The sequence below is a fragment of the Lynx rufus genome, unplaced genomic scaffold (genome assembly GCF_022079265.1).
Source record: "Lynx rufus isolate CCGP_SWC_20201006 ecotype Redwood Valley unplaced genomic scaffold, mLynRuf1.p SCAF_17, whole genome shotgun sequence".
Lineage (NCBI taxonomy): Eukaryota > Metazoa > Chordata > Mammalia > Carnivora > Felidae > Lynx > Lynx rufus.
In genome coordinates, this window is record NW_025814831.1 from 32,398,073 (window position 1) to 32,415,706 (window position 17,634).

A 17,634-nucleotide genomic window follows, 5' to 3' on the forward strand; every position below is an offset into this window, starting at 1 on the left:
TCTTTTGATCATTACAAAATCCTAGCAAAGTGCATTTCATTTCCCAGTGGAACGTGAACCTTGAAACTGTCACAGCCTAAGACTTTGTCCAAGGGCACATATTTTGCAGGTGGTAGATCTGTTGACACTCATGTCCCATGACACAAAATTTCTTATGTTCACACTGTATTTCCCAACTGTTACTTTAAATGCTATTTGTTTAGGGGTGCCTGGGTGGCTCAGTCGGTTAAGGTCCAACTTCGTCTCCGGTTATGATCTCACGGTTTGTGGTTTTGAGCCCTGCATCGGGCCCTGTGCTGACAGCTCAGAGCCTGGAGTCTGCTTCGGATTCTGTGTCTCCCTCTCTCTATGCCCCTCCCCCACTCACACTCTGTCTCTCTCCAAAATAAATAAACATTTAAAAAAAAATTAAAAGGGGCGCCTGGGTGGCGCAGTCGGTTAAACGTCCGACTTCAGCCAGGTCACGATCTCGCGGTCCGTGAGTTCGAGCCCCGCGTCAGGCTCTGGGCTGATGGCTCAGAGCCTGGAGCCTGTTTCCGATTCTGTGTCTCCCTCTCTTTCTGCCCCTCCCCCGTTCATGCTCTGTCTCTCTCTGTCCCAAAAATAAATAAACGTTGAAAAAAAAAATTTTTTTTTTAAAATTAAAAATAAATAAGTGCTATTTGTTTAACAGTATCAATAAAATGAACAAAGAACAATAGTCTAGGATATAACCAATTGGGAAATGGTCCAATAACTCGTTAAAACCAGTGCATACCAGAGCAAACAAGATTTGCTATGCAGGCATCTATAAAATGTTAGAATCCACATCTTAGAAGAGTACTGGTCTTCTTGTTAATGAATCTAAGAGTCTCTACTATCATCTCTAATAATAATAAGAATATGACTAGACAGGAAACGTTAAATAAATTTAAACACACAGAACTTTTTTAAATTGCCATTTTATTTTCAGATGACAATTTCAGAATGGCTATAAGATTATGTAATTATCACATTATTGATCATTTCTCCTTATATATGCCAATGTGATTTTCCCCATCTGGTGCATTCCAGTTAGTATTTACTTGCGTTTAGGGGGTTTTCTTTGTCTCTCTTCTTCTGGTATCTCTTCTAAATGATGAAACCTACCAATGATGATTGAAGTCACAAAAAGAATTAAGCGAAGAGTCAGTAGAAGTACTGCCTTGTTTACCTTCACAATTATTTTGGGTGTGAGACCTACTTCTCTGTCAGGTGGGGGACCACTGTCTATACTACCACCCAATCCTCTCTCATCACACGATGGCGGTTTCCAACCTTTCATACAGTGACAATGTTTCTTGTTGTTGCACACCCCTCTGAAGTTGCATGTCTTGACATCGCAGTCAAAACCCATGTCTTCGTAAAAAGTACAATTCTGTTTCAAACAGTATTTTCCTGGGCCACATGTTGCACCATCCACTACAAGCCCCATTTCTGGCGTATCTGTCCCATGGTGTGCGTCGTATCCAAAGCATTTTTCTTCTGTAACACCTGGTATTATTATATGACGAAATGTAGTGTGCTCACCTCCACCAGGAATTTCATGGACATTACTACAGTGCAGCATTCCACAAAGAACATCATCTTCTTCACATTTAAAAGGTCTTCCTCCTCCTTGTGACACCCTCACTCCACAGTTGCCAAATCGGTCACCTAGTATATTCAAATGTTCATAACACTTCGGTGAAGCATCTTTAATTTGGAAGCCAAAAAGGGATTGACACTGCATGTCACGGTCACTACAGTTTCCTCTCACACAAACAGCTAATGCTGAACAGGGGGTTCCATCTTGGGTGTACATGTCATTTGGACAATTATGCGTTTTCCCATCACAGTATTCTGGCAGATCACAAATACCAAGTTGGTCTCTGCAAATCGTTCCAGGTTGAGCAAATTTGCAGTTAACACAGCAGGGTCCTTCACTGCAATCACTGCCACGGAAAAGGACACAATTGGTCTTGCAACACTTATTCTTAGAACATTGTTTTAAGGAGCCACAATCACATTGTTCATTCCGATCTACAATTAGGTCACCACAACGAGCAGCTACATAAGGAAAATTTCTGTATGGGACATTTGGTATGCTCAAACAAGGATCCCAACCAGAAATCCAGTGATGCAATCTTGCATAAGAACAATTGCTCATCATATCCAATAAACCAGGTACAGGAGACATGACACAGTGTTCTCTTCGAAAGCAATAACAACCGGGTACATCATGTCGGATGCCCAAACTATGACCTACTATATGTGCTGAAATAGCTGCAGCTAAAAATATGTGATAATTTGTTACACATACATATGCTGCTCCCCAGTTGGGGTTGCACATTCCATTGTGGTGGGCATAATATAAGGCCCCAAAGAGTCTATGTCCTGTAAGAAGTATTGAGGTATCATGACGAATTGCATCATACAAAGCATAGAACTTCCACAAACCATATTCAGTTATAGCTGCTTGAATAGTCGAGAACTCATAAAAATTAATCCTGTCCATTCCATCCCATATGCACAAAGCACGTATGTTGACATCTAGGAGACTCGGTTTGTAAATGGTATGTAATATGTTGTTCAAAATCACTACATTTTCAATTATACGAGTGTAATTAGTATTCCGTACAGTTAACGTGTTAGAAACCGTGTAGTGAATTTTTAAATATTTCTTATGTGGCCACCACAAATAAACGGGGGCTGCCCTAGGAGCTCCGGAAAGTATTGCCTCTTCATATGCCTGATTTGTAGATTGTTCTTCAATCTTACACCTTTGAGACTCTGACGGTCTTCCTTCTGACACAAGTAGAGAAATCACATGCTCGAATCTGGAAGAAGCCTCCAATGGTTTTATTTCATAAGTGAAGTCATCCACCTGCAGCATGCCATGCAGACCCCCGTAGCAGGTGTCCAGTGTGCCCATGGACCCAGGAACCCCTTCCAGGTAGCTGTGGTAGTAACAGTCTCGAGGGACAAACGGGTAGTCCTCCTGCATGGCACCTTGATCATTGTCGGTGATGACAGGAAAATGTTTGGGCAGCAAGCTCCTCTTGACTTTCATGTGAACCACATGTCTTTGGCCTCTGAAGTGGATCTTATAGGAAAGTTGGCCTTGTCTCTCAGCTCCACTCACCCTGTGGGACACCTTCCTGGGGATCACAACTTCAGAGGAAGTGAAGCGCCATCCCGGGAGGGCATGGGAGCAGCAGACCGGGGACAAGAGTAGCCAGAGCAGAGGCAGCCAGAGATCACCCGTCAGGTGGGCCTGGGCCCAGGCAGGCCCCATGAGCGAGGGAGCCTGTGACCACAGAAGATGCAGTCAGGTGGGGGGCAGGCGAGATGATCCCCGAAACAGCAGCTTTCCTGGCAGTGGAGTCCTGAGGAGACCAGAGAGAGACTGGGGGCTGGGCAGAGGCCAGACAGGTGGAGGAGGGAGGGGAAGCTATTACGTAATAATGGTGTGCTCATTAAGGGGGGGGGGGCTGTGCTCAGTGAGTTGGGTGTCCTAGCACAGGGGACCTAGAGAAGAGGACAAATGGGAGGAATTGGGAACAACAGTGTGTATACCTGAGCTGAAAGGTCCCATGGTCTCTTGGAGAAGTCACAGGGGAAGAATAAGGGCATTTGGTGGAATTTTAAGTGAGCGAAGGACTTTTCTTTCTCAAACCTAAATGACATCAGGGATCAACATGTAATTAAAACAAAGGATGGAGGCTCAGTTGGTTAAGTGTCTGACTTCGGCTCAGGCCATGATCTTGCGGTTCGTGAGTTTGAGCCCCACGTCAGGCTCTCTGCTGTCAGCACAGAGTCCGCTTTGGATCCTCTGTCCCCCCTCTCTTTCTGTCCCTCCCCTGCTTGTTCTCTCTCTTTCTCTCTCTCTCTCTCTCTCTCAAAAATAAACAAACATTTAAAAAAATTAAGGAAAAGAGAAAACAAAGGATGGAGAGGAGAGTGGAAACTTCTTAAAAGAATTTTGAGGAGAGAATTAGATTCTCTCATACTTCATAACAACTGAATGCACTTGAGGTGATTGATGGAAAGAAAGAGGAAACAGAGGCCATAAGTAGAAAAATTAGCGTGTATGATAATAGTTTCTTATAAAGTTAAGCTTCTATCCACCCTGTGTCCCAGCGATTCTGGCCCTAGGAAATTCCCCACAAAGACTTGTATGTGAATCTTCAGAGCAGTGTTATTCATGAAATTTATTCCACAAACTGGGAATAAACAACCAGTCCTTAATAGCTGAATGATTAAAGAAACTGGCATATTCATCCAGTGGAATAATCCCTCATAAGTCAGAACTGACTTTTGATCCATGTAAGAATATGGATTTATCTCACAGGTATGATGATGATGATAAAGGTGTAATTATCAAGACAGTATGGTACTGGCACAAAAACAGACATATAGATCAATGGAACAGAATGAAAAACCCAGAAATGGACCTACAACTATATGGTCAACTAATCTTCAACAAAACAACAAAGAGTATCCAATGGAATAAAGACAGTCTTTTCAGCAAATGGTGTTGGGAAAACTGGACAGCAACATGCTGAAAAATAAAACTGGACAACTTTCTTACAGTATACACAACAACAAATTCAAAATGGATGAAAGGGCTAAATGTGAGACAGGAAATCATCAAAATCCTAGAGGAGAACACAGGCAGTAACCTCTTTGACATTGGCCATAGCAACTTATTAGATTCATCTTTGAGGCAAGGGAAATAAAAGCAAAAATATACTATTAGGACTTCATCAAGATAAGAATCTTCTACACAGCAAAGGAAACAATCAACAGAATTAAAAGGCAACCTTTGGAATGGGAGAAGGTATTTGCAAATGACATTTGCAAATGATAAAGGGTTAATATCCAAAATACATAAAGAACTTATCAAACTCAACACCCAAAAGCAAATAATCCAGTTAAGAAATGGGCAGAAGACATGGATAGACACTTTTTCAAAGAAGACATCTAGATGACTAACAGATACATGAATGGATGCTCAACATCACCCATAATCAGGGAAATACAAATCAAAACCACAATGAGATATCATCTCACACCTGTCAGAATGGCTAAAATCAACAACACAGGAAACAACAGATGTTGGTGAGGATGTGGAGAAATGGGAATCCTCTTACACTGTTGGTGGTAATGGAAACTGGTGCAGCTACTCTGGAACATGGTATGGAGGTTCCTCAAAAAGTTAGAAGTAGAACTACCTTATAACGCAGCAGTTGCAATACTAGATATTTACCCAAAGGATACAAAAATACAGATTTGAAAGGGTACATGCACCTCAATGTTTATACCAGCATTATCAACAATAGCCAAATTATGGAAAGAGCCCAAATGTCCATTGACTCATGAATGGATAGAGAAAATGTGGTATATATGTATATACACATATACAATGGAATATTACTCAGCCATCAAAGAGAATGAAATCTTTCCATTTGCAACAAGGTGGATGGAACTAGAAGGTATTATGCTAAGTGAAATAAATCAGTCAGAGAAAGACAAATATCATATGATTTCACTCATATGTGGAATTTAAGAAACAGATAAACAGCTGGAAAGGAGAAACAAAGAAAAAAGGGAGAGGGAAACAAACCATAGGAGACTCTTAAAGATAGAGAACAATCTGAGGGTTGATTGAGGGAGGTGGGTCAGGGATGGGCTAGGTGGGAGATGGGTATTAAGGAGGGCAGTTGTTATGATGAGCACTGGGGTTGTATGTAAGTGATGAATCACTGACTTCTACTCCTGAAATCAGTATCGCACTGTGTGTTAACTAACTGGAATTTAAAAAATTTGAAAAGAAAAAAAAATTACTAAAAAAATCTTTACAAAAATACTATGCAAATAAAATAACATTTTTAAATGGAAAAAAATAAAATAAATTTCCTATTTTAAAGCAGCAAGGATATGGTAATTTTTACAATTGCAATGGAAAACTAATACATGCCCCAAGATAATTTAATAGGGAAAGCATAGTCTATAACAAAAAGTGGTAGGAAAACTGGATGTTTATATAGGAAAAAAATTAGCCTCAACTCCTATCCTTACCATACACAAAAATTAACGGGGGGAGGATCTTACAATTACATGTAATGGCTAAGATGCTTACCTTTCTAGAAATTTTAATAAGACAAATATTCTTAGTAACAGATTAAACAAAGATTTTTTTAGGACATAATGTGTATTAATGATAACAAAAATGATAAATTGGGATTCATAAAAATGAAAAGCATCAGCTCCTTAAAAGGCACCATCACAAAACGAATAGGAAGCCTTAAACCAGAAGAGAATACTTGTGCACAACACATAAGAACAAAGAAATGTGTATCCAAAGTATTTGAAGAACTCTTATATTCAATAACACTAAGACAAATAGCCCAATACAAAAATGGGCAAGAAAGACTTGAACTGTCACTTCATAACAAAAAATATAGATGTGTCCAATAAACATAATAGTGACACATAACATCATTAGTTATCAGGGCAATGCACATTGCAAATGGAATGGGATACTATTTCTCATCCCCTGGCATGCGCAAGAGTCATTGGTTTGGGTGAGGATGTGGAACTACTGAAACTCATGTATGTGTCTGGTGGGACTGTGGTGCAGCACAACCAGTGTGGAAGATACTGATTTTTTTTTAATTAAAATTATGCCTACCCTATGAACCAGTTTAATGATTATGTATCTTATAGAAGAACATTTGCACTGAGATTTTGAGGCAACATATTAGTTTCATGAACTTGGACATCCAAATCTCTCCCCGAGTTTGAGAGGTTCTCAGTCATGATTACTTTAAATAAATTTCTACCCCTTCTGTCTCTGTTTTTCTTCTGGGACTCTAATGATGTGTACATTGTCTTTTTTCCTTCCCTTCCCTCCCCTCCCCTTTTCTTCCTTCCTTCCTTCTTTCTTTTCTTGATGATGTCCTGTAATTCCTGTAGGCCTTCTTTTTTCCCTTTCATTCATGTTTTTCTTCTTTGATTGGTTAGTTTGAATTGAACTGTCTTTGAGTTCACTGATTCTCTTTCTGCTTGTCCAGGTTTCCTGCTGAAGCTCTCTGTTCTGCAGGTCAGTGTATTCTTCAGCTCCAATATTTCTGTTTTGTTCCTTTTTGTTTTCTCTCTTTGTTGAACTTCTTTTGTTTTTGCATTATTTTTTCTGATTTCATGGAATGGTTTATCTGTATTCTCTTGTAATTCTCTGAGCACCTGTTTAACAATTATTTTGAATTCCTTGTCAGACAATTCCTAGATCTCCATTTCTTTGGAGCCAGTTACTGGAGGTTTACTGTATTTCTTTGGAGGAAACACATATTCCTGAATATTCGTGATCCATGTAGACTTTCATAGGTGTCAGTACATTTGAAGATGCAGTCACCTCTTCCAGACATCATGGACTGAGTTTAGTATGGGAAGCCTTTCACCTTCAGGTGGATGGCACACGAGATCATGCTGTGTGACCTGGGTGCCAAGTATGGGAATATGTGATGGCTCTCACTGGGTCTGGGGGCGGGGGGACCTGATGTCTCCTCAGCTTGGGCCACTGAAGTTCACAGCATTGCCAACTATGCAGTCCTTGGCAAGTACAGGAGCTGCAAAGTTGTTGAGTTCCTTAGTGGTACCTCCAGGTCTGGTAGCTAGGGACCAGGGAAGGCAGTAAGGGTTACCAGAGCCAGTGATGTGCACACCCTCGGTTGTGGGGAAAGCTGTAGGTGCCAATGCAGTGGCAGATGCCTTTTGCAGACATGCTTTTAGTGATGAGGACCAGGGTAGGTAGCAAGGAGTGGGGCCAACTATGGACAGACTGGCAGCTCTGAGGCGTTTCTGTCTCCCCAAGTATACACACCACACTGAGGCCAGTGATGGGTGTTGGGCTGGGGGTATGTAGGTATACAGCTGGAGAGAATAGCTACTGGTGGGCATGGTGGTACCAGCCAATGAGAGAAGCAGGGCCTAGTCCAGACCTGCAAGCGGCTGTAGGGGGAAGGGCTAGATATTGTGCACTCAACTGTGGCTACCCACTCTCCCCCTAGGCATGCACATTGCAGTGGAGGCCAATGATGGGCATCAGGCTTGTGGTATGCAGGTACAGCTAAAGAGGCTAAGCCCAAGTGCTGGAATGCTGATGGGACTCCACCACTTATACTTGTATGGTTAAAGAAGTGTGATTTGGCTGCAGGCATGGCTCTTGGTCCTCTTGGTCTCCACTGGGGACAGGGGGAGAGAACAAGGAGGCTGGTGTCAGTAAGTGCAAATATCTGGGGGGAGAAAGTTGGCAAGAGCCACAGTGAGTCCATGGAGTCTGAGTAGGTGGCTGGCTTCATGAGTGGCCAAATCTGAGTTTGTTTGCAAAGCAGGTATTTGTAAACCACCATTGTTCCTACTGTGTGTCTGCTAATAACAGCCTCTGCTTTTCCTCCTTGCTTCTAGTCAGCTCATTATGTGTTAACTTTGCTGGTCTAGGTGGAATGAAACTAAGGTGGGACCTTTGTGCACTGCCCCATGAGGCTGGAGAAGCTGTTCACTCTGTTCTTCTTTTGCTGGTAAGAGGAAAAGTTTCTAGTTTGGAAGTCCTTTCTTGGTGCTGAACAATGCTGGCATGGGATGGGATGATGCAGGCAAAATGAAGACTTACTTCTCTTCTTGTATGATTATTCTGAGTCTTGTTGTTGTTGTTGTTGTTGTTGTTGTTGTTGTTGTTATTGTTCCCCAGTGTTGCTAAAACTTTCTACATGGACTCTAGGAGTCTCCCAAATCTGTTTTTATCCATGGATAGCAGTTTTCCCATTGATCTTTGGGGGGGCCTGGGAAGGCTGGATTCGCTGGAACCAATTCCTCTCCAGCTCTGAATTTGCCAGTGATTTAGAGGATCAGACCACATCAAGCTACTGGAGACCCTGACACAAGACCCTGTCCAGGGTGATCTGTTCCCATTGGAGTAAGGTAAGGGGATAGGGAGAGTTGCTCTGGGGCTCACTTGGCCTTTCAAGGAACACTGAGCTTTGCAAATTGTGATTTTTAAAATCACTGCAGCCCAGGTATGGTGAAAGATGGTAACTACACTTGTGGTGAGCATAGATGTTGTGTTGTCTGTACTTGTCATCTCACTGTTGTACACCTGAAACCAATGTAACATTGTATGTCAACTATACTTTAATAAAATAAAATTAAATCCCTGCAGCCCAGCCTTGCAGAGCACTACCTGGGGGGGAAGGGCTCACCATGTTACAGGCTGGAGAGGGGGAGCCTCAAGTATAGAGGGTTTGGGCAGGTGTAGGTCTCCTGGCCACTGGGCTCTGGAGGCTGGTTCAGGCACCTGCCAGAGCCAAGGACGCATGTAACTTGTAAGCTGCAGGCCGGCAGACTCCTACTAGATCCAGAACATAGGTGAGAGGAGCCTTTGTCCTGGGCAAAGCTAAAAGCTGTAACTTAAACCTTGGCCCCAAATCCTGAGTAAGGACCCCTTGAAGTGGTATGCAGGCATGAGTCCTGCTGCTGCCCTTGTGACTTTTAGGCAGGTCCTTTGGTGCCCTCTGCCTGTCTCCACCACCTGGTCATGACACTCTGACATGTGGTGGCAGTCAGTAAGGGCAGCTGCCACAAAGAAGGTGATGATGATAGAGGCACTACCTCCAGGGGAATATTCCAGGCCCACTGCATTCCAAACCTGCCTAGCCCTGCCCAGTTAGGAGGTATAGCTATATCAAGATTGTTGACCCAAGAGGATGGTGGCCAAGATAGGACACCCAGGATCCTTTCAAGCACCCTAAGTTTGGGGACTCTCCTTGCCACCTCTGAGAGGCCCCATGTGTCCCTCACCAGATTCAGCCCACCACCCCATTCATTTTGCTACCACTGCACTGGGGGTTCCTGACATGCAGGCCTTTGTGCCCTTGGCCTAGGGTGCTGTCCCCCCTGCACTGCAGCTTCTTCTAGACCTCATGTCTTGCTGAAATGTCCTCCCCAACACCTGGCATCCTCTGTTGGCTGCTTTTCTCATTTGTCATCTGTCCTCTCCACTGAACTGAATTCTGTGAGGACCTTATCCACCATCCTGCCCCCTGCTGTACCCCCAGGTCCAAGCCCAGGGCCAGTTTGCTCTCTGCCCAGTGGAGCACCTATCTTCATATTCTCCCAAGGCCCTCTCACAGCCCTTGGGCACCCTCTTTCCTCCACCTTGGCCCCATCCCTATGGGGATAGCTGTGCCTCTCAATTCTGCAGGTAAGCCCAGAACTGTGTGTGGTCCTCCTGAAGAGGACTGTCTCCACGAGGAATAGCCATATCTGTGTGCCTCAAATTCTACCATTAGTACTCATACCTCTGGTTTATCCTGAACATTCACCAGATATCTATCTATTTGGGCTGGGACCTATGCTGGGCGCTAGGAGCAAAGAACTAACCTGACTTGGAAAACTCACTGTCTAAGAACAGAGGTGGACAAAGCAGGAAACATAACCAATCACTGGTGAGGCTTGCTATGATGGACAAGGTGAAGAAAGAGAGATTTGGGGATATATGACCCCTGGCTCAGTGGCAACAGTCACACTCAGGTAGGGGAATTTGAGCAAGTGTTGATGGCCCAAAAGCCATAGCCATCTGCTCATCCCACCTCCGCCCAGTAGCCCTGCCAGGCCATCTTCATGTCCCCTCTCCGGGCCATGGGGCAAGAGTCATTCCTACTCCTGGTATGGCTGTTCCCTCAGGCCCATCTTACACTTTCCATTCCAGGCTGTGTATATGAGGCAGTCAGAGCCCTCAGGGCATTTCCAAAATGTTCAGGTCTGCCACTGCCCCAGGTTGGGTATCTGTCTTGTCCTAGGTTCACTTCTCTGCCAGTTGGGGATAGAGGAGACCTATCTCTGAGCCCCAGGCCTCTCTGAACTGAGGGTCAGAGACCTGGGTTCTGCTTGCTGTGTGACCTTGGCCAGGTCACTGCCCTTGTCTAGACCTCAGTGCCCTCATCGTGGAGTACAGGTGGATTCACATTAGGAGTTTATACTTCCTGCATCCTGCACTTAAGTGAAGGAACTATATTGTACTTCAAGAACACAAGAAAACTTGCTTATTTGTTCATTCCACAAATTAATGGCTAATGCTTTTTAGGTGGCAGGCTAATGAATATGGTCATTTATAGTAGTCATACTTTGAAAGTAAAAACAAAGATTGATTCCAGAAGAAAGGTTTTCAGAAGTGTAGGAAATACATAATTGATGGCTTCCTAAGTGGCTTGCAGCTTTGGATATTTATTTACTGCTAAAAAAAAAAAAAAAAAAAAAAAAAACAAAAAACTCACCGAAATCTCCGATTTAATCAATTTACAGCTCATAGTGAGTAAACATGTTTTCAGGTTATAAAACTTTTTTTTTCTGATCAGTAGATAAATCGTTCATGTTCTTTGAACAATTTCTGGTAAATGGGAATAAAGATGCCAATATCCAAATACTATTTGTTTTTTTACTTGGAAAAAAAGAGCATGGGGGTCCTTTAGGAGAGAGAGATTATCATTCCAGTAGTTTCGTAGGAATACTCAATATGTCTCATTACAATATCCTTTCATATATAAGGTGACAGTGACAGACTGTGAAGTTTGTCTAATAACATGGTAACTTCCCTCTTCTCCCTTGATTACCTTGAAAGTGGAAAGAGAAATATGTAATAATTATTTTATTTTATTTTATTTATTGTCAAATCACTCTGGTGTATGCCTGAAACGAATGTAATATTGTACATCAGTTATACCTCTATACTTAGCATACAATGAAATATACGTAGCATACAAGACATATGCTTTTTTTTTTTTGAGGTATACTTAGCATACAATAAAATACACAGATTTCAAAGTGGATCTTGATGACTTTTGATTTATAACCACCACCCTACCTTAGCCTGTTTTGGCCACTATAACAAAATACCGTAGACTGTGTGTCTTACAAACAAGAGAACTTTATTTCTCACACTTGTGGAGATACAAAGTCCAAGATCAAGTCAACCACACATCTATTGTCTGGTGAGAACGGCTTCTTGCTTCATAGATGGCACCTCTTGCTGTGAAGCCACCTGGCAGAAGGGGTGAGAGAGCTCTCCGGGGTCTCTGTTATAAAGACACTGATCCCATTCGTGAGGGCTCCACCTTCATGACCTAAAGACGTTCCAAAGGCCCCAGCTCCTAATACCGTCGCCTTTGGGCTTAGGATTTCAACCTATGAATTTTGCAGGGACACAAACATTGAATCCATAGCACACCTCAATGAAGATACAGAAGTTTCCTATCACTCCAGAAAGTTCCTTCCGTTCCTCCATTGCCACATCAGCCACATCAGGAAACTACTGATTTAAATTCTATTTCCGTAAATTACAGCCTATTCTAGACTATTCTAGAATTCATTCAAATTAAATCATGTATTCAGTTCCTTTGGTCTGATTGTTTCTGTCATCATCATACCTGTGAGATAAATCCATGTTCTTACATGGATCAAAAGTTAGTTCTGACTTATGAGGGATTATTCCACTGGATGAATATGCCAGTTTCTTTAACCATTCAGCTATTAAGGACTGGTTGTTTATTCCCAGTTTGTGGAATAAATTTCATGAATAACACTGCTCTGAAGATTCACATACAAGTCTTTGTGGGGAATTTCCTAGGGCCAGAATCGCTGGGACACAGGGTGGATAGAAGTTTAACTTTATAAGAAACTATTATCATACATGCTAATTTTTCTACTTATGGCCTCTGTTTACTCCTTCTTTCCATCAATCACCTCAAGTGCATTCAGTTGTTATGAAGTATGAGAGAATCTAATTCTCTCCTCAAAATTCTTTTAAGAAGTTTCCACTCTCCTCTCCATCCTTTGTTTTCTCTTTTCCTTAATTTTTTTAAATGTTTGTTTATTTTTGAGAGAGAGAGAGAGAGAGAGAAAGAGAGAGAACAAGCAGGGGAGGGACAGAAAGAGAGGGGGGACAGAGGATCCAAAGCGGACTCTGTGCTGACAGCAGAGAGCCTGACGTGGGGCTCAAACTCACGAACCGCAAGATCATGGCCTGAGCCGAAGTCAGACACTTAACCAACTGAGCCTCCATCCTTTGTTTTAATTACATGTTGATCCCTGATGTCATTTAGGTTTGAGAAAGAAAAGTCCTTCGCTCACTTAAAATTCCACCAAATGCCCTTATTCTTCCCCTGTGACTTCTCCAAGAGACCATGGGACCTTTCAGCTCAGGTATACACACTGTTGTTCCCAATTCCTCCCATTTGTCCTCTTCTCTAGGTCCCCTGTGCTAGGACACCCAACTCACTGAGCACAGCCCCCCCCCTCCTTAATGAGCACACCATTATTACGTAATAGCTTCCCCTCCCTCCTCCACCTGTCTGGCCTCTGCCCAGCCCCCAGTCTCTCTCTGGTCTCCTCAGGACTCCACTGCCAGGAAAGCTGCTGTTTCGGGGATCATCTCGCCTGCCCCCCACCTGACTGCATCTTCTGTGGTCACAGGCTCCCTCGCTCATGGGGCCTGCCTGGGCCCAGGCCCACCTGACGGGTGATCTCTGGCTGCCTCTGCTCTGGCTACTCTTGTCCCCGGTCTGCTGCTCCCATGCCCTCCCGGGATGGCGCTTCACTTCCTCTGAAGTTGTGATCCCCAGGAAGGTGTCCCACAGGGTGAGTGGAGCTGAGAGACAAGGCCAACTTTCCTATAAGATCCACTTCAGAGGCCAAAGACATGTGGTTCACATGAAAGTCAAGAGGAGCTTGCTGCCCAAACATTTTCCTGTCATCACCGACAATGATCAAGGTGCCATGCAGGAGGACTACCCGTTTGTCCCTCGAGACTGTTACTACCACAGCTACCTGGAAGGGGTTCCTGGGTCCATGGGCACACTGGACACCTGCTACGGGGGTCTGCATGGCATGCTGCAGGTGGATGACTTCACTTATGAAATAAAACCATTGGAGGCTTCTTCCAGATTCGAGCATGTGATTTCTCTACTTGTGTCAGAAGGAAGACCGTCAGAGTCTCAAAGGTGTAAGATTGAAGAACAATCTACAAATCAGGCATATGAAGAGGCAATACTTTCTGGAGCTCCTAGGGCAGCCCCCGTTTATTTGTGGTGGCCACATAAGAAATATTTAAAAATTCACTACACAGTTTCTCACTCATTATATTTAATGAGGCCTAATGTGACACAGGCAATAGAGGGTGTGGTGATGATAAACAACGTACTCCATACGATTTACAAACAGGGTCTTATAGACATCTACGTACGTCTTTTGTGCATATGGAATGGTCGGGATCCTACAGATGTAACAAAAAAAAGTAGTGCATTCAAAGCTATACAGAGCTTTGGGTTGTGGAAATTTTATAATATTCACAGATTTATTGAACATGATACTTCATTGCTTCTTACAGGACACAAAATCTCAGGACAGCATTTTTATGGTCACCTGGATGGAACATGCAACCCCAACTGGGGATCATTATTTGTATATGTAGCAAATTACCACATATTTTTGGCTGCAACCATTTCAGCACATGTATTGGGTCATAATATGGGGCTCCTCCATGATGTACCTGGCTGCATATGTTTTCGAAGAAGCTACTGTGTTATGACTCCTGAGCCTGGTTTAATGGATACAATGAGCAATTGTTCTTATGCGAGACTGCATCACTGGATTTCTAGGTGGGATCCTTGTATGAGCATACCAAATGTCCTATACAAAAATTTTCCTTATGTAGCACCTCGTTGTGGTGACAAGATCATAAATGAGGCAGAAGAATGTGACTGTGGCTCCTTAAAAGATTGTAAAGAGAATAAATGTTGTGAGACCAATTGTTACCTCTCCCTTGGCAGTGACTGCAGTGAAGGACCCTGCTGTGTTTTTTTTTTTTTTTTTTTTTATTTTTTATTTTTTTTAAATTTTTTTTTTCAACGTTTATTTATTTTTGGGACAGAGAGAGACAGAACATGAACGGGGGAGGGTCAGAGAGAGAGGGAGACACAGAATCGGAAACAGGTTCCAGGCTCTGAGCCGTCAGCCCAGAGCCCGACGCGGGGCTCGAACTCACGGACCGCGAGATCGTGACCTGGCTGAAGTCGGACGCTTAACCGACTGCGCCACCCAGGCGCCCCATGGACCCTGCTGTGTTAACTGCACATTTGCTCAACCTGGAACGATTTGCAGAGACCTACTTGGTATTTGTGATCTACCAGAATACTGTGATGGGAAAACGCATAATTGTCCAAATGACATGTACACCCAAGATGGAACCCCATGTTCAGCATTAGCTGTTTGTGTGAGAGGAAACTGTAGTGACCGTGACATGCAGTGTCAATCCCTTTTTGGCTTCCAAATTAAAGATGCTTCACCGAAGTGTTATGAACATTTGAATATACTAGGTGACCGATTTGGCAACTGTGGAGTGAGGGTGTCACAAGGAGGAGGAAGACCTTTTAAATGTGAAGAAGATGATGTTCTTTGTGGAATGCTGCACTGTAGTAATGTCCATGAAATTCCTGGTGGAGGTGAGCACACTACATTTCGTCATATAATAATACCAGGTGTTACAGAAGAAAAATGCTTTGGATATGACGCACACCATGGGACAGATACGCCAGAAATGGGGCTTGTAGTGGATGGTGCAACATGTGGCCCAGGAAAATACTGTTTGAAACAGAATTGTACTTTTTACGAAGACATGGGTTTTGACTGCGATGTCAAGACATGCAACTTCAGAGGGGTGTGCAACAACAAGAAACATTGTCACTGTATGAAAGGTTGGAAACCGCCATCGTGTGATGAGAGAGGATTGGGTGGTAGTATAGACAGTGGTCCCCCACCTGACAGAGAAGTAGGTCTCACACCCAAAATAATTATTAATATACACCAGGCACTAGCTCTACTGTTTATTCGTATGTTTGTTTTTCTGCTTGCATTAATCATTGGTGGCCTTATCCAATTAAAAGAAGTTTTGATGAGAGCTGAAAAATAAACTGTGGAAGCACCAATATTCCTGTTAGTAAATAATACTGAAATGCACAAAATAGAGAAAATCATATTGACACCTACTGGGAGCAATGAAAAATAATTACTCTGATAATTACACCATCTTATCCTGAGATTGCCACCTTGGAATAAAATGCCCTGGCAATACAAAGGGGTCTATGTGTTTAAATTCTTTTACATTTCCTGTCTGGTCATATTCTTACTAATTCCATAGATGACATTAGGAGCTCTTAATTTCATTAAGACATGGATTCTAATGTTTTCTACATGCCCATATAGCAATCCTGTTTGCACTGGTATACACTTGTTATTGGACCATTTTCCAATTGGTTATATCCTGAATTCCTGTTATTTGTTCATTTTATTGGTGCTATTTTTTTTTAAAGTAGGTTTCATACCCAGTAAGGAGGCCAACACAGGGCTTGAATTCATGAACCTGAAATTAAGACCTGAGCCTAGATCAAGAGCCAGACTCTCAACCAACTGAGCCACCCAAGCACCCCTAAACAAATAGCATTTAAAGTAACAGTTGGGAGATACAGTGGAAACATAAGAAGTTTTGTGTCATGGCACATGAGTGTCAACAGATCTACCACCTGCAAAATATGTGCTCTTGGACAAAGTCTTAGGCTGTGACAGTTTCAAGGTCCACATTCCATTGGGAGGTGAAATGCACTTTGCTAGGATTTTGTCATGGTCAAAAGAAAGCACCCAAGAAAGGCCTGGAACATGTTAAGCACTTAATACGTGCCATTATTCCCATTATTCTCATTATTATTCTTGGGTTATGCTAAACCTGAGGTATTCTAGTATAATGAGTTCAGCTTTGTATCGTTATTATAACATGAGGAGGCAGACTGTCAGGAAAAGGGCTATAGGCTTTGTGGGAGAAGGACTGGGAGAATCATTACATTATCCATGTGTCATGATATTGATAGGTCCTTCCTCCTGGGAACCCCGCAATCTCTTCAATCAACAGCTACTGTCTCTGAAAATCATCTTTGTTCCAGGAGCTGCACAAGGATCATGACTTTTTACTGGGGCAACCGTTCTCAGCCTCCTGCTCTGCCAATTTTGCCTTCTTCCCATCGTAGATGGGAGGCAGCACTGTCTTTGGTGACCACTCATCTGTTTGCCACCAGAGATGCTATGCTTCCTACCACCTCAAAAGTCCCTACAGGTGACTCCCCTTAGCTGCCTCTCCAACCTTGACAAACTGTATGGTAATTGTGGTTCCCTAGCTTTGGCCTGTGAAGAGCAGGCACCTGGCCTCTACTACTTACAGAGACTTCATTACCGCCATAGTTGTTACCAAACACCGATCTGGGCCAATCTGTCTTATCATCAAACTGGACTGTGGAGGAGAGACACGACAGAACTCCTGAGAGGTGATGCTTCTCCTTACACCAGCACAGTTCGTGTTTTTTCCTTTCATTGAGGTGTAATCGACATGTGGCATGATATCAGTTTCAAGTGTACATACAGTGTAATAGCTCGATATTTGTGTATATTGCAAAACGCTCGCTCACCACAGTTAAGTCCAGTTAGCATCTGTCACCATACATAGTTACAAAAGAGTTTTTTCTTGTGATGGGAATTTTT

General features: G+C 43.0%; 1 protein-coding gene across 1 annotated transcript; it reads right to left on the bottom strand.

The window, feature by feature from the left end:
* Positions 1-1,060: 1,060 nt before the first annotated feature.
* Positions 1,061-2,197, bottom strand: LOC124512256 (disintegrin and metalloproteinase domain-containing protein 30-like). The gene has a single exon (XM_047079745.1). The coding sequence runs from the start codon at positions 2,195-2,197 to the stop codon at positions 1,061-1,063; it is 1,137 nt and encodes a 378-aa protein (XP_046935701.1).
* Positions 2,198-17,634: the final 15,437 nt, after the last annotated feature.